Raw genomic sequence first — 26,025 nt, forward strand, 5'->3', positions numbered from 1 at the left:
GGATGGATGGAAGGAATTTAATGGTACGAGCACAGCTCCTCAGGGCTATTGTTAGTGAATTCCTGGTGTAAACCAGAGCAGCCTTTGGGCTGTTGTAACTCCACTCCAAGAACTGCACAGAGGTGTAAGTTTTACACACATGCACAGCTGGGAGAACTTTCCCCCTTTTCCATCCTGGCCATCGCTGTGGTGCCTCAGAGAAACAGACTTTGTGCTCCCTGACATCACAGCCCAGACAGGGAAAGTGGTGATAGGCAGGTAAAGAGTGGAAGCAAACAGGAAGAGCTTGAGGGAATGTGTTTGTCTTGTTCTCCTTCACTGCCTAATAGCAGTAGCTGAGAGCAGCTACTGGAGCTAGCTCAGACTCTCTGTGGGTGGGCTCCCTGGGCAGGGAGACACCCAGCCTTGTCCCCTGGTTTGTGTCGCCAGCTCGCTGCTGCCTTGTGGAAACGGGTTGGGTTTGTCTCAGAGGGGCCTCACAGGAGGATATGTGAGGGTGGCTGCTCCTGCTGTCATTGCCTCATGCAGCAGGAAAAGAGAAAACTGACAAAGCCACAAACAGGATCAGGCTGTTTCCAGGAGCAGATGTGGAGCTGCAATTGTTCACTTCAAGGAGGGGGTCCACACCTTGTGCAGCTGCTGGTGCTGATGTTTTATGCCCGAACCTTCTGCTCCTTGCTGGGGTGGGGGTGCCCTGGCTGCTGGCACCTCTCTGGGCACTCCTGCATGGGAATGCAGGCAGAGGGCACAGCTCAACCCCCTCCTCCCAGCTCGGGTTTGGGAGTGGATATGGGACAGTGCCTCCAGCACTGGCTTTGAGGATTTTGCCTATTTTCTAGACAGTCTGTAACACTAATGTGGAACATGAAAGGGAGAGGAGGAGGAGGAGGGTTGAATGAGCTGTAAATATTAAGGACTTTGAAAATTTGCCCTCTCTCCCAGGGAAGTAAGATCCAGGCTGAGTCATAGGGAATTGAGAGGATACCTAAAGAAAGGAGAAATGCTGAGGAGCCATCAACACACAGGATGTCTTTCTGTAGAGGAGGTTTCCATATGGACATAGGAAGGCTCATGGCACAGAATTGTGTCCTCTAACTGAGTCATCAAGTTTAAGAGAATTTAAATGTGTTTTTGTGGAAAAAGTAATGTTTGTCCTACTCAAACATCCCTTAGGGTTGCTCATGCAGTTGGCAGAGTACTGTATGCTTAAATTTGGGGGGTTTTTTTGCTCAAAGACCCAAACTCTAGTTTTCTGTTCAGGTCTCAGTTGCACAGAAATATGTGCTTACAGTGACAACTCTTGTTTTTTCTATGCTACTTGAAGGGGTTTTTTCGTGAGGAATCTTCTCAATGAACTCAGCTCTTTTTGTCTGCTGCCTTTAGGTCCAAAATAGACTTGATTATTTCCACTTTTTTCTTATGTTTGCTCAGGAAGGCCCATCTAAACACATGGCCTCAGCAGGGTTCTAAGCTTTTCTGATCTCTGGCTCTTGTCTCTTCTCTCTGGTTTGCAAACCCTTGCCTGACTGCATGAATCCATTCCTCCTGGACTGGCACAGCATAGAGCCCTGCCACAGCTGGCAGTGCAGCCCCTGCAGCCCCTTCCTCACCTGTCCTGTGGAGAGATGTGTCTGCAGGGCCAGATTCACACTCTGTAAAGTGTTAGCAGCTCAGTCATGCTCAGCAATAAGCAGATTGCTAAAGCTGAATCCACTTTGCTTCCACACTAGCTGCTCTGTTTGCATGTTGGGAACGTGGCAGACATTCACTTTTTGCTTGTCAAACCCAATTGTTTTGCACTTGAAAAGCCCCTTTGTCACCTCTGCCCTCGTGCAGGCTTGAGGGTGGCTGTGGGGACAGCACAAATCCACCAGCAGGGTCTTTACACCGACTTAATTTTAATGGGATCTGCTGTACACTGCAGTGCTCCTTGGTGTAGCCTTGTGCTGTTTATTTGTGCTGTAGAAGATGACAGCTAGGCAGCAAAAACTTGAATAATTACCTTCATCTGAAACAGAAGAGCACACATGAGTAAAGGATCATGCTTAAAATCAGGAAGACTGAACAGTCACGGTGAAATTTTGTTTCTTTTTTGATTCACTGGATACATCAAAAATATTCAGAGTATAAGTTGAGGCCAAAAAAACCAGAAATCTTCCAGGTTTTTTATCAAAACTGAAAAAGCAAAACTGAGCACTTTGGGTTGACCTGTGTTATACTTGGTAAAAATATTTGTTTCTCTGTAGTGATAAAAACCTATTGAAATTGAGGAAGCTTTTTTAAATAACAAAGTTCATTCTGAAAAAAAAAAAAGTGAAGAAAAACCCATATTGTTCCCCCTCAAAGATTGTCTTTTCTGTAAATTAATCATTAAAAATATCAGAAATAACAATTTCCATATACAAAAAGGATTGCCTTCAGTTTCAGTTGCAGATTCCCCACATGAATTTGTGAATACACTAATCCTCTCTGAAATGCTTTTCCTGCTGGATTTACAAGTAGTAGATTGTCAGCTGTTTTAAGAGGCAAACGTTGGAATACATCACAAGTTTGCTCAACCCATTTTGAGAGGGGAGCCTTCCATCTTCTCCTCAGTGATGGGATCTTCTCAGACACAGAGCAGGATTCAGTACAAGGTGCAGCCATCAGTGGGTAGGGATCTAGCTCAAAAGCAAAAAAAGAGAACTTGATTTGCACCAAGCACTCCCACTCCCAGTGTAAGTTACTGTCCCGTGGGGGTGAGTTACTGTTCCATAGGAGGATGGGATGGGAGTAACAAGCTGTGCTAAATGAGACCTGCCACTTTCAGAGCCAGCAGAGGCAACTCTGCTCTGTTTCTGTTTAGGAACTTCATTTCACACAAAGCCCTACGTGACTGTAATCTCTGTGTGCCCTGGGAAGGCCCTGGCTCTGAGGTGGCTGGGGTTGTTTCCAAGCCAGGGGAAGAAAATCACTTTGGCCAGGGGGTGTGCTGGGAGTGTCTGCACTGATAGGTGAGCTGGCTTGCCTCTACCACAAGATTGTTTTTTCATTATACTGTACATATGCACAGCAGGGATCATTTCCTTACACTGCTCCACATCCACATCTGTGGAGGTCCCAGTTGTTGGTTTCTCTGGGTCTGGATGGAAGGCACTTGAGACAGTAATTTGTGTTTGGACTCAAGTGTTGATTATTTCTTATCAGTAAAACAGTCTCACTACTGTGAGTTTGGCAGCTTTTCATTAGAAGGCACAAAATGGCCAACAATCTCTTGTTGCAAGGTCTTTTGAGACTAAACTATCCAATTCAGAACTGACACCTGGATTATTTTCCCTTGGAACCCAATAACTGATCCCACAGAGCTGCAATGCAGATTTTTCTGCCCAATTACAAAATGCCACCCAAACCCATGGAGAAGAAGGGAGAAGAGGCCTGAAGAAGAAACCCAGGACAACACCCTGTGCCCTCCATCTTGCTTCCATCCACAAGGTACTAAAAATCCCAAACCCTAAATTTCTCACCAAGTGATACACCTACACTACTCTCAATAATCTATTGCACACTTTTGTAGATTCCAATCTATCTTGAAGTCTGGGAAACTTTCTCCATGAATGAGGGTCAAAGCCAGTGCTCCCCTGGGGGTCAGGGCACCCCAGAGCAGACAGAGAAATATTCCCTGTGCCTTGGGTTTGCACACACATCCTTGGTCTTATCCCTCCTTTTCCTGTGGCCACAAGAGCAGGACTTGTGGATCTAATTAATCACCAAGGGTTTAAAGAGAGGAGTGCTCTCTTCACAGGTGCTTGTGCAATGCCACACGCTGTCACGTTTTTGGTTTTCCTGCTCCACGTGTTTTGCAGCCAGATTCTGCTGCAAGCCTTGTGCCAAATTTCAGGGTTGGAGCAGAGTGATGGACACCAGGGATCGCCCCAGGGCCAGCTGCCCTCTGGCACTCTTTGTTGGTCTGAGACACTTTTCCTCCATGAGCTGGGAAGAAAACCCTAACATTTGTGAAGAAGATTCTCTCTGTCTCCAGCTGAGAAGCAGACCCTTGGATAGTATATCTGAATCTATGATCTGAAAAGATGGCTGCTTTTGCTTTTGCTTTGGAAATCCATGGCTGAAAGCATTACCGTAACTTCCTAAGTCCTCTGATCTATGAAAATTAAGCACTGAGCTTATACTTGTGCCTCTGAAAGTGTCTTCCTTCAGGAAACCCTGGACTATACCATGGCAGGGGTTAAAAGAACATCTCTTTTTTTGTTTTGTTTTGTTTTGGTACCAGAAAGTGCAAGTAAAATCCTTCTTTTGGGAGATTTTACCCAAATTCTCACTTAGCTTTTATTAGTGGCACCATAGTGTTGTTGAAAGTTCTTCATCTGGTGACAACGGGGGGTCTCCTGATGAAGCCAAACTTCATTAATGGCAACAGTCATGAAAACAAGCTGCAGCTGGATTTCACAGCTGTACTTAGTTTTAGAAGCATACATAGGAGCATTTAGTAATTAGTGAACAGAAGGATGTGTGAGTGTCATGGGAAGTAGTAACCCATAACATTTTCAGAAAGGATCTATCCCTACTGAAAGCTTCCCTGTGTAGCTGTGAGCACACAACTTTCCTTTTCCAGTGACCAGGCCATTAAACAGAGGGTGGGACTAAATTCTCTTGGTAGTGACCTCAGCAAGACCGCTGGTGTAGTGCAGCACCAGTCTGGTTTTCTCCTGCTGGTGTGGGGCACCATAGGTGGTGCTCAATTGGGATGGAAAACCTGGAATAACCTGGGCAAGGGGCTGGAGCTGCTTCACAGACTCTCAGAGGGAGCCAAGGCTGAGATCCATCACTGAGAGGTAAGGCAGGGAGGGACATGGGCAATTTCCTCCCTGCATCCACCATTGTCTCTGTTTTAAATTGATATTTGTGTTTCTCCCCCTTCAAACCCTGTTAGAAGTAATTCTAATCCATTTCAACCTCATTATTCATCTTTGAGCTCTGAAAATGTATCTTGAGACTTCCTTCTCTAACGGGCAGTGATAGAGGTATCATTGGCTTGGATATTAAAATAATGAAAGCTGAGTTTTTCTACCCCTCAGAGTGGGGGTTTTAAGAAAAGTTTAAGGAAAAGAAATACAGCAGGCACATGGTTTTATGACAGGATGTATCTATAGAGGAGAGACTCAACCTCTCCCCTGGGTCATAAATCTGAAGAGAAGGGGAGAAGTACCAACCTGCTCTCCAAGTTCCTTGCAGTTGCAGGGAATGGTGGGGTGAACTCAGCAAAGACACATCTAATCTCATTCCATGGACTCATCTGGGCTCTAAAATAGGAAAGGCAGAGGAGATCCATGTTAATAGCTCAGATGGGAACCCACCACAAACATGTGACAGTTGAGATCTTCCAAAGGTGTTAGGTTAGGAGTTAGGTTCCATCAACAAAGCTCATAAAACTGGAATAACTTTTAATAGCTGACTTTTGAAGGCATACATTGTCAAGATGTCAATCTCTACTAAAGAGCAGATAGAGATTGTAAACTGCTTAAAATGTACAACTAAACAAAAAAAATGCCCCCATTCTCCTTTCTCAGGCAACTATTTGTCTCCAGAAGTTGCAGCTTTAAAGAAAACATCATCTATTGGGAGAAATGTGATGCAATAGCAAGATCTGGCAACATCAAGGATACTAAAAATGAACAATGTGAAACTATGAGGATTAAACACTAGATGGAGTAGTTGGACTAGAATGAAATTGAGATTTATAAAGCAAGTCTAGTAACAGAGCCGCTGTAAATATTTTGAAATCAAGGGCTTAGTAGCAAGGCACAGCACATGAGAACACGCTTCTCCAGGAGTGCCAGTTCAGGGAGTTGGACATATGCTGCTGGATTCTTGCTCTATAAACAGTCACCAGAAGGGTTCTCCCTTCAGTGTCTCTGTTCTGAGGACCAGAAACCTCAGCAGAAAGAGGTAACAGGCTGGCTCTGGATGTCGCTGGGTGGCAGATATCCCTCAAATAAACAGCAAAGCAGCTTGACACTCTGTGGGAAGGTGTTCTGCTTCTCTCAGGTGTAAGAAAGGAGGTAACTCTCCCCATGGGCTCCTTCCTCCATCTTCTTTTTTCCCCTCTTTTTCTCACTGTCTTAGGCTGTGATAGTTTGAGGGGTATTGATACTCCTGCTACTTTAAGTGTGTCCCATGCCCACCCTGCAGCTTATCTCTTAATTCCCAATCCTTGCATAATTCTGTTTATTTTGGGGGCATTGCTGTCTGTCCAGCTGCTCACTGAGCCTGACTGGAGAACTGGTGCAGCAGAAGAGTCAAAAAACAAAGGGAGTTTAAGGAGTCTTCAGCCCAGAAAAGAGAAGGTGCTGGGGTGAACTTATCGTGGCCTTCCAGTTCTCAGAGGGGTCCTGTAAGAATGGATATGACTGTGTTCACAGGGGTCTTAGGATGAGGGAAGAGATGAGGGTCTGACTCCATGTTTCTGAAGGCTTGATTTATTATTTTATGACATATATTATATTAAAACTATACTAAAAGAATAGAAGAAAGGATTTCATCAGAAGGCCAGCTAAGAATAGAATAGGAAAGAATGATAACAAAGGTTTGTGGCTCGGACTCTTTGTCCGAGCCAGCTGACTGTGATTGGCCATTAATTAGAAACAACCAACACGGACCAATCACAGATCCACCTGTTGCATTTCACAGCAGCAGATAATCATTGTTTACATTTTGTTCCTGAGGCCTCCCAGCTTCTCAGGAGGAAAAATCCTAAGGAAAGGATCATAAAAGATGTCTGTGACAGATTGGGACAGAGTTTTTCTGCAAGGCTGTTTTTGATGGCACATGGGATGATGGTTTTAAGCCAAAAGAGTGCAGATATGTAGATGCCAGGGCAGGCATAAGAAAGAAAACTTTTAGGATGAGGATGATGAGACACAGCGAAGGCACAGCAGCTCCCTGTGCCTGCTCTCTGTCAGGAGCTCCCAGTGCCTCAGCACAGGGACAGCACAATGGGCAGTCTGTGTGGGAAGCAGGGCTTTGGAGGCCTAAAACAAACTGTCCCCAGGGCCAGGGACAGTGCTGGCCATTCTCTCCCTGGACAGACAGCCCTGTGAGGATGGCATCTCTTGAGAGCAGCAGTTGGTGAATGAGCTTTTGACCTTTTCAACTTATTGTATTGGTATCTAGCCAAACAATTTGAGTTCATCTGTAGTGTGCAATGCTCAGGAAACAGAGCAGTGACATATATGTTTCCTATCAAGGAATAAACTGCCTTTTGTGGAGGAGTAAATCAGGCCTTTGCTGCTGATGGCCAGATGCCCTCCTGCACTATGCAAGCACTGAGAGGAGCAAAGAAAACCCTAAAGAGGCTCAGAAAGAAGGATGTACAGTTAAAAAATCTTTCATTTTTCTTCCTTGTAGGTCAAAAGTAGATCCTAACAGCATTACTTTGTGGATGAAATCCTGACCCCACTGTAGCAAGGGGTTTGACATTGACACCAGCAGGGCCAGCACTTCACCCCATGTAGTTTGGAGTCTTCTTCAGCTTGAAATAAAAACCAAAATTTCTCTAGGGATGCTGATCACCACATGTCATCGCCTCAGACTTTTCTTAGGGTAACGATTCTGTGATCTTCAGGCCCAGATTTCCTCCAGGGGTTTGTATATTCCTCCCAGGGGACAGAAGCCCAGACCTGGCCATGATATGCTGTGTCTGTAGCACCAGTGTGAGCCTGACAAGATGGTCAGGGGACAGAATCAATATCCATGGAAACCCGTTTAAAAGATTTTCTCAAAAAAAAAAAAAAAAAAAGGAAGGAAAGCAGTATTTTCATATTCAAATTATAGTGCTCAAGACAACATTTGAGTTCAGTTAACAGGGGTAGATGTTCCTGGACTTTTCTTTTGGGCTTTCTGGGGTTTTTTTCCCCAAACATTTTTGGTTTTCCTGGACTTTTTCTTTGCTTTTTGTTGGAAAAATAGGATTTTTAGCTGTTTGTTGCTTACACATCAACATGGCAGCATGTCTGAGGTCAGGTTCCACTGGCTATAGTTGTCAATGCTATAGCTCCCAGTGATCTCTTTCTTCAGGGCTAGGAGACACTGCTGATGGTCAGCAAAGATATTTGGTGAGACAGAACTTGAATTTCTGTGCTAAAGAAAATAATCCTTCTCTGTGAGGGTGACTAGACTTGGGAGCAGCTGCCCAGAGAAACTGAGGAGTCTCCAAACCTGACTGGACACAGCCCTGGGCAATGCTCAGGCAACCTGAGCAGATTATTGTACTTGCTGATCTCCAGAAGCCCCCCCCCCCCCCATTCAGCCTCACCACCTCTGTGATCCTGTGATTTAAAACACCCATCTTTTTACTTGCCCAAACCTGGGCTGCCTTTTTTAGTGTGGATCCATGCTTCCCTTTGGATCTTTGCCCAACAGCTGCTGGCAGCCCTGGGAGCTGTGCAGGTGGCTTTGCAGGTGACTGAGCAGAGGTTTGGCAGAAGCTGATCTCACAGGGTGCCCAGCTGCCTGCTCATCCAGTCTTCTCTCAGGATGCTCATCAGGACAGCATTCAGTTTCCCATGAGAGGGCACTCCACAGGTGGAATGCCTTCTTCCTGTGTTGGTGCTGGGGAAATGTCTCTGTCAACACAGACGAGCTCTCATTATGTGCTTGAGGGACTGCAGTTGCCATTTGCAATAAAAAACCTGTTTACAGCCTGTACCCTGTGACTGTGTTCACAGGGGTTCTTGGATGAGGGAAGAGACGAGGATCTGACTCCATGTTTCAGAAGGCTTGGTTTATTATTTTATGATATATATTATATTAAAACTATACTAAAAGAATAGAAGAAAAGGTTTCATCAGAAGGTTAGCTAAGAATAGAATAGGAAGGGATGATAACAAAGGTTTGTGGCTTGGGCTCTGTGTCTAAGCCAACTGGGCTGTGATTTGCCATTAATTAGAAATATCCACATGAGACCAATCACAGATGCACCTGTTGCATTCCACAGCAGCAGATAATCATTATTTACATTTTGTTCCTGAGGCCTCCCAGCTTCTCAGGAGAAAAAATCCCAAAGAAAGGATTTTTCATGAAAAGATGTCTGCGACAGTATCCTGCTTCCACCTTTCTCTAAGCCTTCAGCAGTGCCCAATCCTCGTGCTGAAGCTCTGTACAAGGGTGAATCCCACATATTTCTCATTCTTCCTTTCTGCTTCTCTCTCTGCTGTGAAAGTCCTCAAGTCCAGTGGCTGCTTTTGAGTTATTTGCATGGTACAACATGGTTTGTTGACTGACCCGTGTTTATCCAGTCTTTATGTCATATCCCTTCCCCCAAAAACTGCAGGACCAAAATTTCTCTTTCTCATAGGAAAAAGGAATAAACTTGACCCACATTGAGTCCCGACCTTCCCGTCTCAACAAAGATGAGTATGAATTCTTCATTAACTTGGAAGGCAAGAATGTCCCAGCACTGGACAAGATCATCAAGTCCTTGAGAACTGACATTGGAGCAACAGTCCATGAGCTCTCACGAACAAAGAAGAAGGACACTGGTAAGGAAATGCTGACAAGGTTAACACTGACATGGACTATTTATGCCACATACTGAAATTACTTATTTTTCCTGTCTCTATTTTCCCTGTACTGTTAACTTTTTCATTTGGGATTTTTTGTAGTGTAAATTTTTGCCATGATTCTAAGTCTCCTGTGAAACTAGGGAGGCTCTGCCACCCGTTTTGGTGGGAACAGGACTAACTCTCCCTTACTGTAAGAAATCCCAGGGAATTGCAGTTCTGCCTTTGGAGGGAAAAAAGGAAAGATTTTTTTGAGTTGCTCCCGCTCCTAATTCTCAGAGATTTGCTGGAGTTGAGGCTGCTTGGTGCAGTGGTGGCTGCCTGGCAGATAGTCTGAGACAGACTTGAATGCCTCTTCAGATAACAGATGTGATTTTAATAGGATTTCAGACTTTAAATACTTTAGGCCTGGATCTTCCTCTTCCTTCCTAGGAACAACATGAAAGGACATTAATACCTTCTTGAGATCAGTACTGGTAATCCTTTTACCGTTTCCTTTGTGTCCTACCCATGACATTACATTTGAAGATGAAAAAGGAGAAGGCAGATTCTCTTTGGAGTCAGTTTTCTCCATTCATAGACAAAGGGACAAAAGGTTGATTAGGTGATTTATGATCATGTCAGATCGAAGAGGTTCACTTTTGGGGGCTTTTTTTATTTCCAGAATAAAGCTACAGGACCTACCAGGGCTTAACATTCATTTCTCTAGTTAGTATGAAGAAAGTAATAAAGAAGTTTATGAAATAATAAAGTTGTCTATAAACATATGCCAGAGTCAGACAGAGATACAGCTCTAAATATCATGCAGGAAAGTCATGCATGTGAAATTCTGACCTCACAGAAATCAAAACTCCTGTGGTCAGCTGTAGGATTAGGATTTCACTGCATGTTACTCTGTTGATCAAAGGAGTTTTTGAGCTAGATTATCCTGTCAGCTTCAAAAAAGGATTTGATCCTCTTCTGTCTGAGAGGATAACTTGTGTTTGTTAGTTTCAACAATTCAGAAATATTATAAAATGGGAACAATTTATTGCCAGGGAGACAGAGGAAGATTGATATTTCTTCTTGCCTTTTCTCATTTTTTTTCAATTTCAATTCCTCTCATGAGCAATAAGGATCCAGTCAAACTGAAATCCTCCAAGGGCCATATTTTGAAAGGTCAAACGAGCCCTGCTTAGGGGATGAACTGTGGGTGGCAAATCCTGGGCAGAGGCACTGCAAGGGCAGAGAGAGATGGGAGCAGCCCGAGCTGCAGGAAGTGTGGTGAGATGCTGTCCTTTATCAGGGATGGCACTAACAAATAACAGGCCTTGTGGTGCCTTTTGGGCCAGCTTGTCTTTCAAATGAATCCTCCTGGCAAATCTGGTCCTAGTCCACAGATGTGCCTGTGTGAAATCTTATTCCCAAATCACAGAACAAGGGCGCTGTGCCTCCAGGGAGCACAGTCTCAGACAGATGGTTTATGGGGATGTTGCCACACTTGTCTCAGTGGGCAGGTAAAGGCTGGGAAGGTTTTCTTCCAGGGGCAATCTGGGATCCCATGGGACTGATTCTTTTGCTGCAGCCTAGAATGCTGTCATTTCTTCCCTGCAAAGGATTCATTTTGCTCCTGCTCATGATTTGAGAAAGAAAAACCTTAGTTTTCTGTTTCCTCTGGAAAGAACACAGTCCCTTTTTTGGGGCACTGCTTTGTTGGCACTCAGAGGAAATTTCTGTATTCTGTCCCTTCTGTATATTAACATATAAATATATGTATGTTTAACATACATATATTATATGTATGTTAAACATGGCGTGTATGTGATTTATTGGGCAAGGGATAAGTGAATGACCTTTTCCCTTTTCCCTTTTCCCTTTCCTTTCATTTCCTTTGTCACTTTAACTGCTTTTAGTATCTTTTCTCAATGCAACATTTAATTGACAAATTCCAATAGTTACAAATATCAGGTTTGGATCAGCAGTATTATTTTAGGCGAGAGCAGGCCAGCAAAGTGCTCTAAATCCAAATGTAGCTTTGGAGCTTCAGATGAGAAGGGCTGGCAGCTGCTGAGCCAAAAGTTCTTTGTGTATGTGGAAAGATTTGTTGTAAAAACACAGTGCATCTCCTAGTGGCTCTTTTTGGGAACAAGATGGTAGCTGCAGTCCACTTGGAGCCCATGAATAAAAATAATTAAATATTATTCTGTTGCAGCATTAGGGAAATGCAGACAATTTATTGCATTTCTGAAACAAGCTGGGGGCTGAGGATCTGTAGGGCCCTTGTTTGCCAGACCCTGAGGCTAGCCAGAGCATTTGAGAGTGTTTAAAAAAGGGCTAAACCTGGGCCTTGAACTGCTATAAATTGCATAGACCTGTCTTTGACCCTCCTCACAATGGTCCAAGTGGAGGATTCTGCACAAGTCCTGCTCTGCTGCCTCTCATTTAAATGGCTCATTAGCATTCTGCTCAGCGTTTGACCCCACGGTAATTTGGTCACCACTTGGGTGTCCAGCACCATCCCCTAAATGCTGCTATTTCACTTACAGACAAATCAATATTTATTGCTGATCAGCCCACGTTGGCTCCTCAGACCTTGACAGAGGCCCAGTGTTGCAGGAGCTGGCCCTGGCAGCTCATTAATGGCTGTGCAGACAGACAGACAGCGAGTCTGGCTGCAGGAGGGTGCTGCAAACAAAACGTGGGATAGATTCAGCCAGGGGCTAATTTGATTTCATCTTTTGAATAGTTTCTGGGAGGGCTGGGGACAGTGTCCTGGCACGTCACATCTAGGCAGAAGACCCACCAGTAGCCTTTTTTCACCCTGGGCCTCAGTGTGAGGGCTGTATGGACTTGGTGCAGTGTTTGCCCCAGAACTGTGCTCAGAGTCTTTCATTCTTGTTTCCATGAGAGCTGAGAGAGCTCAGCACTTTCCAGGACCCAACCTAACAACCTGGGATGGTGCAAGCAGCACTAAGTCTCCTTGGGATTTCCCTTCCACAGCCTGCCATGTCCATCCAGCTCTGCAAGCTCAGAGCTGCTCTCATTTAGCCCCTGCTGGTGTTTGGGCCGGCAGGATCAGGGCTTGGTGCCAGGAAGATAAGTTGCTTCTCCTGTTTAGGGAAAAATCAAATCACCCATCTCCACACCCAGGGCTGACACCACATCAGCCTGGAGTCAGTTTTTCCTCGAGTCTTTAATGAGTTCTGCACCAAGTACTACTGCAATCTTGAGAATAGGATATTTAATGAAATAAGTCTGTATGCAAAGTAAGGCAGCAATGTTTCAAACCTGGCCCAGCGAGACCTTTTTGATTCAGGCCAGCAAAGCCCTACAGACATCTCTGCCAAAATCCAGCACAGACTTCAGCCCCCACCAATTTTTCTACACAGCTTGGACTCTCCAGGCCATGGTGCATCCCTGAGAGGAGTGGTTTTCTCTCTAACACTGACCAATCCTTTGCTGTGGGGCTACCAGGAAGCATTTTTTCCCCAGTGCCTAACACAAAACCTTTACCAGTGTGCCTCACCCCAGGCTGGTAGTAGGGAGTGTGAAGCACAAAACACTGGAGCAGTTCCCCATCATCACACAAAGCTCAGTGATACAGCCAGGAGACAAACCCAGACAGAAAATGGGCAGAATATGGTGTAATTAGTGACCATTCTCTATAGATCAAACACACCTTTTTCTACTCTCCCCTGTGACTAGTTTAAATGAAGGGGTTGAGGGTGCAGAAAACTTTCTGGCAGCGAGGGGAGAGAGTGTTTCTGGAGCAAGTAGGATAACCAGTGGTATATCCAGCAGCACAGAAACCCATCTGCGGACCTTCCCGGGTCTGCTGCTGCCATCTAGTGACTCGCTCAGGTCTGGATTTCAGGGCAAGGAGAAGCGAGAGCATCCTGGAGAGGGGCGGACCAAATCCCCCTTCTGCCGGGCGGGGAAGGGGAGGCACGGCTGAGCGGGTCCCTGCATCCCGGGATGCTCAAGCGAACAAATGTGCAGGCTGCCAGCACGGAGCCAGGCTGGGATGGGACAGAATCCGGGGTGTGGGCTCTCTCTCTCTGCCTAGGGCCCCAAATCGAGCCCTGTAAAGCTGCTGCTGCTGCTGCTGCAGCGCCTCTGTGCAGGTGCCTTGCAGAAACCCAGTGTGCTACAAGTGCCCTCCGTGCTGTGAGGCTCGGCACAAAGCTGGATAGTCCTGGAGACAGAGATCCTCTTATCCTGCAGGTGGTCCATCGGGTCTGGGATGAGCCCCATCCCCAGGGCACTGCAGGGAACTCATTCAGCAGCTGCTGTCCCAGGATCAGGTTCACTTGGCACAGCCCCCAAATTAAGATGGGGAGGTATGGCCCGGCAGCAGAGCTCCCAGCTGAGCAGAGAGCCACAGAGGGGAATCAGCTGTTTGCCAAGCACTGGCTGGGCAAGCAACACCCATTTTCCACCAGAAAGTCTCTCGAGGAATTGCAAACTTTTTACTGATAGAGGCTGCCCCTGCTCAGTCCCCTGTATTGAATTGCCATGAAGATGCTTGACTTACTCTTTTTTTATCTCAACATATCACATCTGGAAATCCCTGTGATTCTTCATTGTCTTGCACCTTATATCCTGTAATGAGAGGGTCACAAGGGCATTATGCTCTGTGTGCTCACCATGGTCCCTTCTCACATGGCTGTGCCTGGGACAGTGGGTAGAGCAAATGAGTTACAAGTTACCAGACCAAGAAAATTAATCAAGTTAATGCATTATTTTGTAATGACTTCAGTAATATAATGCTAGTGTGAGGTATTAGGATGCCATTTGTCATTTGTTTCAGAATCCTAGCACAAGTGGGTCACCAAGTAGGTCAAAGAAAGTGTGTTTCAGACAGCCCAAAAATTCTTTATCCTTGTTGTGGAGTTTCTTGCAATTTCTTTGAAGGGGATGATTCTGGCTTATTGTGAATATTTTTTTTTCATTTTGATAAGCCAAGACACCAGAATTAATATAAAGAAAATCATAAACCTTTCAAGGCAGCTCTGCACCAAGGTTCAGATGTTCTTGATGTTCTGTATTCTCCCAACAGTGTGAAACAATCACAAATTCAAGACAACTTGCTTGGTTTGTTCTTGTTTTGATTATGGGCAAAAGGATTGAAAGAACTTAGCCCCTTGCCTATGTTTCTTTATATATATGATGAAAAGATGAAAATATCAGAAGGAGGCCAAAAATCAAGTAACAAAGGATACCAGTCTCTATTTCTTTTCTGTTTTGCAGTACCGTGGTTCCCAAGAAGTATCCAGGAGCTGGACAGGTTTGCCAATCAGATCCTAAGCTATGGAGCAGAATTGGATGCTGATCATCCTGTAAGAATTATTTTTAGCAATTTTTCTACTTATTGGCAGTGATGTTTCTCTCACTTAAATTTGCTCTTTTTTAATATAGATCTAATAGACTAAATTTCACATGGTACAGGACAAGAAGGCCACCACATTTCTGGGGTTACAATCAGCCCAATCCCTCTTATGGAGTAAATCAAACCAAAGGTTGCTATAATTGAGCAAATGGCAGCAGATCTTAAAAATTGTGGTGGTTTTCAGAGCACAAGGCCACCACAAGGACACATCTAATCTTCCCAGGAGGCTCTGATGCAGTGATTTCAGGCTCACTTTGTGCATCACTAACTAGGAAAAGAAGCAACATGGCATAGCACAGAGAAAGAAAGACTTTTTTGATTCTTGATTACATACACATGATTTAGCTCAGTGTATTGTTATGTGGATACTAAATCTGACATGGTACTTTTAAGGTGAGACATGACAAAAGAAAATGTTCTTGGTTCAAAAAGTTTATGGTTTCAATGCATCAGAAAGTTTTGTTCATTGACTTAGCTGATAAAAAAAAATTGTTTTGTGGTTTTTCAGTTTTGTTCACATACAAGAATATTTTCTGCCTCTATTCCCTCTCCAAGCAAACAACAACTTACTTTCATTTGTCAAAACACACTGAGTTCCATGCAGTGCACCAGAAATTGCTGCTATTAGTTTAATTGAGATAGGGTGATTATAAATAAATTACATGCAGTGCACCAAAAATTGCTGCTATTAGTTTAATTGAGATGGGGTGATTAGTCATTCACTACCTATTGCTTAATTCAAGACGTGTTATGTACCATGCACAATGATTCATGATGTTCACTGTGGTCATATGAGAGGCAGGATGAAAGGGAGTACACTGAGCCAATGGCCCCCTTGTGTGTCATGTGGGAATAGACCAGGATTGCATTTGAAAAAAGAACCAAGAAAAAAAAAAGAAAAGAAAAATATATAAAAAGAAATGAAGTGTCTTTCCTCCAGTTCCTAGAATTAGTTAGTGAGCACTTGTGCCTTAAAAAAGGAAGCCAGCTGCTGGGGTAAATAGGTGACAGTCCATAGAGTGTAGAAAAAGAGAAATTAAAGGAGCCTGTGTTTTTAGTAGTGTGATGCGTGGAATTTAATCACAATGACCTCCATGACAGGTTAACCTTGGACAGTGCATTTTTTTGGCCATTGGCTGTCCCTTTTTGATTCACACCCATGAATTTACACTCCACTTCAGCTGCCTCCTGTACTTGGCTGTGTTTTGTGGCCCCTCAGACCAGTTGTGCCATTGACCACTAGGAGATGCATTTATGGATCTCTGGATCACTGCATTTATGCTGCAGTGCCCAGGGAGCTGTTCCTGTTTGCCCTGCAGAAGGGCATCCTAGCTTGGAAGGGAGGATGTTTCTGCACTCCAGGTGGTGAAGGCACTCCTGCTCCTGAGGATCTTTTAGTCCAAACATCAGGCACACTGGGGTGGGAGAAGGGTTATCCCAGATGAAGATTTAAGGGTTTTATTTCTTATCCTTGGTTTTATTGCTAATTAGCTGCAAAGGTCAAGCTCCCAGCCACAAGGTCTATTAGACATTCTTTGTAGTCATTAATTGCCTTCAAATGGTTGCATTTGTACGACAAATAGGGGGTTTTGGCCTGCTAAGTGGCTACTGATCCTCCAGCAGTTTGAAAATGAGCACTTTTAAGTGTGGTTCATGCTGAAAATCTGCCTAAAAGGTCCGATTGAGTTGATGAATGTGTTTCTAATGTGTTTTGATTCTGGTTCTCTAGAGCAGCTCGGCTGTGCCAGGCACAGCAACAAGCTTCAAGGGAAACCAGAAGGGCATGGTTATCCAAGTACTGATAATTCTGGGCTGCGCTTGCCAGGAGCACCTTGTCGTTATTGTAAAGGAACGTTTCCCTATCTTATAGGAAGTGGAAATGAGAAAAAGAAAGGATTTATGGGGCAGGGGTGGTGAGAGACTGTGGCTGCTCAGGGAGGCAGCCCAGGAAGGGAGCGCTGCCCTGGCTGAGTGCAGCCTGGCAGAGCAGAGGCAGCTTTCCCACCTGTAGCCATGATATTTTCTGAAAAATCCTTTCCTTGGGATTTTTTCTCCTGAGAAGCTGGGAGGCCTCAGGAACAAAATGTAAACAATGGTTATCTGCTGCTGTGGAATACAAGAGGTGCATCTGTGATTGGTCTCATAGAATTGTTTCTAATTAATGGCCAATCACAGTGAGCTGGCTCGGACCCTGTGTCCGAGACACAAGCTTTTGTTATAATTCTTCCATTTATATTCTTAGCTAGCCTCCTGGTGAAATCCTTCCTTCTATTCTTTTAGTATAGTTTTAATATAATATATATAATAAAATAATAAATCAGCCTGCTGAAAGATGGAGTCAGATCCTCGTCTCTTCCCTCATCCTTGGACCCCTGTGAACACGGTCACACCCACTGACCTTGCTGCCCTTCTGGGATGCACCAGCCATGCCTGAGGGTGCTCACTAGGAGCAAGGCTCTTCACCTTTTGCCCTTACCGTCCATTTTGCATGGACTGAGCATCAGTGTTTCTCTGCAGGGGTTCAAAGATCCCGTGTACCGGGCCCGGAGGAAGGAGTTTGCAGATATCGCCTACAACTACAGACAGTGAGTACCCACGGCATGGAGCAGAGCAAGCCCTCATCTCCTGCCCTCATCTCCTGCCCTCTCCTAGGCTGCTCACCCTGCTGCCTCTCCAAGCTTTTCCACAAGCATCCTCCTGCTGTTGGCTTTTCTCTGCCACGTGTTTAAATCTTCCTGTTCACTCATTTATCACCAAATCACAGCCAAACAAAGGTAAATTGTTCCAGGCACACGTTCAGAAGAGACATCTCCCTTCTCTCCCCACAACACCCCTCTTTCACAGCTTTGTTGTCTAATTGAGCAGCAGACTGTTGCTGCTACAAAGACCTGAGCATTGAATAAATCTGGTATTCCCCATTAAACCAGGGCTGGGGGAGGAGTGCCCATCATTAACATTAAAGCAGGATCTGCATACACTATTAAAATAATGAATAACATATGGTTCTGATGCTAATCCAGTGTCTGTTACCCTACTTTTATCATGTCTAATCCAGCTGCAATCAGCAATTTAGGCTTTCATTTCCCAAGAAAAATAAATTAATAGACATGATAAATTCAGTTAGAGCTTATTTGATTGCTTTCAATGATCAGATCTGGAGAAGAAAAAAATTCTGTTCCCAGAGACACTCATGTGTATAGATCAGTACTACTGGGCTTGATTCTTCCTGGGACTGGTAAAAACTGTGTTTGCAAGGAAAAATTATCATATATTGTAAATTTTGGGCTACAATTTGCAATTAACATCTTTGCAAGATAGCCCTTGAGCCAAAGAGTTAATAATGTAATCACAAAAGGACAAACAAAATCGGACTGGTTGATGGAAAGTACAAAATGCCAGGTGAAAAAAGTCAGAAAGCCAGTTTATAGCCAGAAAATTTGGATAAGAGTTTTGTGTCCAGGTGTGAACAGATCTAATGTCCATTGTTAGATATGCCACAGATGATACAGAGAAGTGGACGGGAGGAGAGGCATAACCAAAGTTATCAGGCTTCACTGAAAAGGAAAGGGTTCTTAAGTTGTGAAGGTGCTACACAGCTGCCACAGTGAGATGGGCCAGTGGTTGCTTGCCTTGTATTCTTCCTAACATTAATTTAATCCTCTTCTCTATCCCTTCTTTTGCATCTGTTCTGTCCTTTCTTTGTGCTGTTTGCCCCTACTTTGCCTTTTCCTTTTTGCCTCCTCTCATGATAGATTAACCCACTGTTTTTGTTGAATGCCCAATTTCCCTGATTTCTCTTTGCTTTTAGCTTCTCTCTTTGCTCTGCCTTACTTTGCTTCTGGCCCCATTGATCCCTAGAATTTTTTTTTAATTGAAATTTGAAAGGTTTTAAAGTCATAGCTTCCCCCAGGTAGTCCTGGAAGGTGGTTGAGGATTATTTAGGAGTGCTATAGGAACAAAAATCACCCGGCAATCCTCATAATTCAACATGATGTTTAAAGCTCCACAGATCAAGGGGAGCTGATACAGAGAGACAGAAGGTGATGGTTCTCCAGAGGAGCTGCCCTGAGGCTCAAGATAAAAAAAGAGAAAGTGGGAGATAGTGGGGAGTCATCAAGAGTTTAACAATGGGTCTCTGGGGTTTGGAAAGCTTCAGCATTGTTCCAGCAGTGTTGTTAAACCTATTAAGTTACTTAAACCCCTTTGATTATTTCCAAGCTGCTGGATTCACCCACGGCCTTAACATTATTGCTAAGGAATTGGTTGTTCACAGGAGGCCAAACTGCACTGCTTGTGATGGATAACTCCTGTTAGCTTCAACATGAGCTAAGCACGTGCAGGCCTGAGGGTGGGATTTAACTCATAATTGCCCCTTACAATTATAAAAAGTCAAACTGGCTGGAGTCTGCATCTGTTACGGCACAGAGCACAGATTAGAATTTCTCTGCTCCTGCAACAGTTTTATGGAGCTGATGGTTTCATGTTTTTACAAAAACCATCAATGTAATGCTTCACTAGAGCAAGAAGCGAAACAGCTCCTTCATATCAAGAAAGGAAAAACAAATTGAAACCAACAGCAAGCAAGTATTTTTAGAAGAACACATTTAAAAGACAAATAAGCACTGATTTATTTTTAACACAATAATGCAAGGAGCTGTCTAAAGGCCATTTTCTTAGCCAAGGTCATTAGAGTCCTTTCCAGACACTGCCTAGGGACAAGTGAGGTTCCTTTTGCACTTGCACATCAACCCAAAAGCAGCTCCTCCCCTGCAGCAGCAGCTCCTGGCCAGTCCTAGTAAGGCTGCAACATGAAGCAGAATAACAAAACTGTTTTGAAAATGGGAAAGGACAAATAGCATGTTGATGGCATAAGACATTTTCTGTGGATGCTATTGAGGACATCCATTTTCTTTCTAGTGGCCAACCTATTCCTCGTGTCACCTATACGGAAGAAGAAAAGAAAACTTGGGGCACTGTCTTCAGGGAGCTGAAGAGTCTGTATCCAACTCATGCTTGCTATGAACACAACCACGTGTTCCCACTGCTGGAGAAGTACTGTGGCTACAGGGAGGACAACATTCCCCAGCTTGAAGATGTTTCAAATTTCTTGCAGAGTAAGTTTGAAACCTCTAAAAGAACAAAATGAAATGAAGGGCCTCAGCTATCAGTGGGGGTGGTGCTTCCAGAGAGGGATAAACAGTCCCTGATTTAGCAAAGGTTCCCTAAGATGTTTGGGCACATCACTTAGCCTGTGTCCCAGGTCTTTCTCTAATGCTTCTGGGGATACAATGGGACAAATGCTCAGATACTGTGCTGGTGGTATTCCTGGGCAGAAAATTGCCTGCAATTAAACTCTATTTAACATAAGGACATGAGAAACAACTGCTCACTTTGAAAATTTAAAAAGGTTAATTAAAACTTAACAAGAATACAACAAAAGGACTACATAAGGAAAAAATCGCAGTGCTGGGAACCACTCATGTGCATGACATGTGGCCGGTTCATCTTCAAGAGGGATGCTCAGTCTTTTAAACCCCTGGGGTTCCATCAGCCAGCCCTGGCCCCTCCCAAAGTCTGTCAGTCAGCCCTTCTTTGCCATTTATCAGTGGAGATGCTTTCTTGTCACTGGATTGGAGGTCAGGTGCTGCCATGCTGCCCCCCTGAGCACCCCCAAGCTTTTCCATTCCCCACTGCCCCATGCCAGGGACACCTGTGCAGCTTCTTTGTACCTGTCCTGGACAGCCCAGGCTGTGTGATGGCAACAATACAGGGGGAAAGGGAACTGTGGGGAGAACAGAGGACATCTAAACTACAATAACATAACTGTACAGCACTAAAGCTTTTCTTAATATTCACACAATAGTTATCTTTTAATTGTGAGAGCCAATCATCCCCTATAACAAGGAGATTAAAGAAAAAACCAAAACAACAGCCATTAAAAAACTTTTATAAGGCGTCTGGATGGGGACAGATCAAACACACAGCAGTTTTTAAGGTGCTGTCTGTCTGTCCCTTCAGGCTGCACTGGGTTTCGGCTGCGTCCCGTGGCCGGCTTGCTCTCCTCCCGGGATTTCCTGGCGGGGCTGGCGTTCCGCGTGTTCCACTCCACGCAGTACATCCGCCACGCCTCCAAGCCCATGTACACCCCGGAGCCGTGAGTACCCCGCCACACCGAGGGTGTCAGGCTGCTGCACACCACCAGCAGGCTCAGACCAGCTGGGAAAGCTGCCTGGGACTCCTGGGAACAGGGCTAAGGGAGAGCGGCCAAGGGACTGCTCTCTTCTGGAAACGTTTATGGAGACTTTCTAGTGTGTTTAACAGTCTGCATCCACTTCTGCAAGTTCTCCTGGGGCGCATGAGAGAGTTTTGCTTGTGTGGTGGCTGGGATGCAAGAGTGTGCAAGGGCACTTAGCTATTAGCACCCAAGTAGTGCAGCAAGGACATAACCCGCTGCAAGCAAGCTTCTGGCAGTAAGACAGGAGAAGCCCAGACTCCTCAGAAACTCAGAACCCATCTCTTTTTAATTTTGGAGTGTTTCTCTCTGTCCCTATCTGTTGGGGAAGATGAAAGAGGAAAGCCGTGTAACTATGATTGTCTGGCAAAAAATTTTGAGAATATGGAAATCATAAGCGAGATTTCCATATTTTGAGAATATGGAAATCATAAGCAAGCTTTGAGATTCCTTAGTTACTGAACAACTAGAAAACAATTGTGTGACTGGACTGAAGGTAATCCCCTTTTGATGAAACAACACCCTCTGCCTGCAGACAGGCCCAAGGGTCAGAGCAGACCCTACTAGCTTGGCAGAAGGGGTCCCAAGAGTAGTTTTTAGGGTTTAAAATGTAACATAGTATGGTAATGTAAAGATTCTTATAGGCTATAGGATGTTGTACTGGATTGGTTAGTGAGAATTAGAGTATTCAACATAGAAGATTTATTGTATTGTAACAGGAACCTCACTCTCTTACCCTTTTACTCTTTTACCTTTTTACTCCCTTACACTCTTACTCTCTTTCCCCCTAATCCTCTCTACCCCTCTCTTCTCTCGGGCCTGCTCCGAGCTGTGGCTGGCAGCTCCCAGCAGGGCCCTGCACCCAGGCCCTCTGCAATAAACCCCAAATTCCACAACCTGGCTTCAGAGATCTCTGGTCTCCATCCATCCCGACCGTCCTATGCCCCCGACGCTCCTACACCTATCCGCTGTCCTTTTGCACTTGCCATTTTAAAAACAGATTTGTTATTCTGCTTCATATTGTTGCAATTCTTGGTTTTTTTGCTTCCTGCTTTCCACAAACTCTTTTTCCTTTCTTTTATCATTTTTTGATTATTCTGATTTTCTTTCCTGCTTCTGTTTACCCCATTGTCAGGCTGAAATGTCTTTTTTCTTCCTTTATTTCTTTTTTGGACATCTTATCCCCTTCCCATCTCACCAAATCACTTGTCTGTATTTGAAAAATCTAACAGTCCCTGCTGCTGAGGGATGTATGATGCAAAAGCACAGAAAACCCTGGTGTTTGCAAGCATTTCCACCACAAGAATAATTTCAGAGCAAAATGTTTTCCTATGAATGATATCTGCTGGTAGGAGCAAATGCACTGTGCTCTCGACAGTGTGCTGGCTCTAGGGCATTCTTCCAGCATTGCTGGACTTTTCCTGAATCACAGTTATTCATGTTTTCCTGCAGTGATATTTGTCATGAGCTGCTAGGACATGTGCCTCTCTTTGCTGATCCCAGCTTTGCTCAGTTTTCCCAGGTAAGTTATTCAGTGGTTATATTATGTATATAATCAAACACACAGTAATTCAGAGGATGATCCAAGAGCTGTGAAGGGTGGTGCAGATTCACCTTTAATCATACTGTGTAAGAGTGGCTGAGGTGGTTTATTTATTGCTTGAAATCTGGACAAAATTCACGTAGGTGAAAACATAAAGTCCAGCTCCAAACACGATCTTGTGTGAGTTGCTTTTTGACAGACCCTGTGAAGCCATCATTTTAAAACCTTCCTGCAGATGTTGATTCTTCTGAGTGAAGTCACATAACTCATGAGTCAGATGGATTATTAACTCATGATGATATTCAAATGTTAGAGAAAATGGAGATTTTGTTTTGTTTTCTGTTAAAATGACATTGGAGGCTGAGTGAAGTGTGGAGCTGTCTCAGCTGTAAGCAGGGGAGAAGGCTGGAGAGGAGAGTTCTTTTTGGGAGTGTTAATGTCTCTGGAAAAGAAGCCAAACCCTGGTGAAGCAGTAAACTTTTGGCTGCATCCTACCAGAAAACATGGAAATACACAAAGAGAGAAAGGCATGAAAACAGAAAACTTGAAACTGCACAGAGAGAAAGGCATAAAGGCAAAAAGATGATGGATGGATGGAAGGAAGGAAGGAAGGCAGGAAGGCAGGCAGGAAGGCTTGATGTAACATCTCAAAAGACAAAAGTCAGTTTGATCTCGTTAGCAAGTTTCCAGTATTGCCTTTAGGCTTTGCCCTTTCCCAGAACTGATGTTTCCTCCCAGATAAGCCCTGTACCTTGGCTCACAAGGATTTGACATGGTGATAAACTGCTCTAATGCCTTTGGTGTGTGTGGGGAGAGCCCTCTGAGTTCTGCATTATGCAGTCCTCACTAGAGCAAATCAAGAAAGGAACCATGTAGTCTCATGGGTCTGTCTTTTGAATCCAACTATTGCATGCCTCCTGGAAAAATCTCCATTAGCTCCCAAGGTATGAATAAGCTCTTTCAAATCATGCCCTGTCATTCAGAAAAAATAGCTCATTCAAGGCTCCAGGAAAACTCCTTTAATCAGGACCCATCAAAACAAAGAGAAATACATAAGGTGTGTAGGTGTGATTGATTTGCCTCCTTTTGTCCCTATCATTCTCTCAGATGTTCATTGTAGGCTTGATCAAAAGCCTGTCAAAGCAAGAGGAAAATTTTATTTGACCTCAATGGGCTTTGTACCAGGCACAAAGGATCATGCCTTGTAAATGACATTTGGACAAGACCCTTTGTTCATTTTTGGAGAGATTTCTGGTTTAAAATTGATCTTGCATGATAGGAACATGTCCTGTAAACATTTGTGTGTGGTAGTAGGCAATGGTAACATTTAAAATGTGAGCAATTACATAAGATGGGCAGGAAGAATGTTTGCAATAAACAGCTTGAGGAATAATGGTTTATTGTTACAGGAAATTGGACTGGCATCTCTGGGAGCTCCAGATGATTTCATCGAGAAACTTGCTACGGTAATTTAATAAATGAGGGCTCAATTTTCCAAAGCTCCCTGTGCTGTCTTAATTCTGCTGCCACTGAAGTCACTGATAGAACTCCCATAGAGCTGAATGGGATCAGAGTGAAGACCACGATTGGAAAACCCTACCCTGAAACAGTTGCACTAAAGGAAAATAGCTTTGGCACCCCTTATTCAAAGTGACAGTTGTGATTAAACACAGAAGCCCAAACGAGATTTCCTCCAGCACAAACATATTGGGCAAGAAAAGATTGTATGTTGCTACATCCCCACGGGAAATTTCAAGAGGCAGCTTTTGTAGTTATTTCACCTTCAAGCATCTCTTCCACTTTGCCAGGCAGGCACTATCTTCTGTATTCAACACAGATCACCTGGATACCTACTCTGAGACTACTGAGACCCAGAGCTGCAAACTTTGAATAAAACTGGGGGTGTTGCTCTGAGATTAGTGCCCCCAGTGCCAAATGAGGAGCACCTGGGCAAAGAATCGCACCAGCTTTGACACTTGTGATAGATGGGGTAGTTTTTTCTGAGCCAGGGCAGGCATCCCTTCAAAAGGACAGACTCATGAGTCAAATTAGGCCACTCACCACCTTCCTTCCCTATCGCACCAACAGCCTGGTCACACTGCTGCTGCAGTCAGATGCCCTGTGTGAAACAGGACTCAAGCTTTTCTAAAATAAAGGTTCAAACTTCCACTGGGTTGGCCAGCCAAAATAAAGCTTTATTGCTATAATTTCATTGCTCCTGCTGACAAAGATAAGCACAGTAAAACACAGCTTTGTTTGTCATGGAACTGAACTGATTCTCAGGCACAGAGAATCTAGTACTGTGCTTCTCTCCTAGGAGAAGAATTTCAGTCTGAAGGGACATTTATTGCATTTATTCACCTGAATTTGACACACAACATATCTTACATAGAAATGAAAACTCTAAATGTATTCAAATAAATGGTGTACTTTTTATCTAGTAATAATAAGTTTCTGTCTCATTTTCTTTCCAGGTTTATTGGTTTACCGTTGAGTTTGGACTTTGTAAGGAAGGAGATTCCCTCAAGGCATATGGTGCAGGGCTGCTGTCTTCATTTGGGGAGCTGCAGGTGTGTTCTAGAAAATATTTCAAATGTGTTTATAATTATTCAAATTTCTTTTCTGAATATCTTCGGGTCTTTGGTTTTGCTTCATAATTTGTGCACAGAAGTAGGATGAAATGTAGTACTTCATTGTAGATCTCTGATAAATGTGTAGGTGTATGGATACACAGGGAACTCACAGCTCCTTCTTTCCCAGTAAGTGACATTATCACTGTATCCCACAGGAGAAACTCTTCCCTGTCTGAAATGGAGGTGCTCTTGATTTCTTTCACAGCATGTTCAAGCACTCTTACACTGAAATTAATTTCTTACCTTTTTGTTCATAGTATTGTTTGTCAGATAAGCCTGAGATTCGGCCTCTTGCCCTGGAGAAGACTTCTGTGCAGGAGTACTCTGTTACTGAGTTCCAGCCCATCTACTACGTTGCTGAAAGTTTTAAAGATGCAAAAGAAAAGCTAAGGTACTCCAGTCATTCCAGAGAAGAACTCACTCTTGCCTGCTGCAAATACAGAGGATCTCATTGCCATAATGGGTCTTGGGTTGCCAATCATGTTTTGAGAGGCATTAGAAAAATCAGTGCAACGCTTCATGATAATAAACATTTTATATCCTCAGAATCTTGGGCAAAAATGAGTAGTAACAGGAATATGCTTTATGCATGAAACCAAGAATTTGTGCTTAGTGTAACTAAGAGCTTCATCTGTCCAACCAAAATGCAACAAAGAAAGTTATTTGTTCAATTGCAGTGATACTAACATTTAAAA

The 26,025-nt window shown here is 44.0% G+C and overlaps 1 protein-coding gene across 1 annotated transcript in view; it reads left to right on the forward strand.

The window, feature by feature from the left end:
- Nucleotides 1-26,025, forward strand: part of PAH (phenylalanine hydroxylase) — a 34,023-nt gene that overhangs the window by 5,556 nt on the left and 2,442 nt on the right. Inside the window, exons 3-11 of the mRNA XM_054282020.1 lie at nt 9,350-9,533; nt 14,784-14,872; nt 17,440-17,507; nt 19,840-20,036; nt 20,941-21,076; nt 22,607-22,676; nt 24,107-24,163; nt 25,172-25,267; nt 25,588-25,721. Of these exons, the coding sequence (XP_054137995.1) occupies nt 9,350-9,533; nt 14,784-14,872; nt 17,440-17,507; nt 19,840-20,036; nt 20,941-21,076; nt 22,607-22,676; nt 24,107-24,163; nt 25,172-25,267; nt 25,588-25,721 (1,031 nt within the window). The remainder of the gene's footprint in view (nt 1-9,349; nt 9,534-14,783; nt 14,873-17,439; nt 17,508-19,839; nt 20,037-20,940; nt 21,077-22,606; nt 22,677-24,106; nt 24,164-25,171; nt 25,268-25,587; nt 25,722-26,025) is intronic.

Source organism: Melozone crissalis, unplaced genomic scaffold (assembly GCF_028551555.1).
Source record: "Melozone crissalis strain CALT ecotype California unplaced genomic scaffold, PUWL_Pcris_2 ptg000033l_1, whole genome shotgun sequence".
Lineage (NCBI taxonomy): Eukaryota > Metazoa > Chordata > Aves > Passeriformes > Passerellidae > Melozone > Melozone crissalis.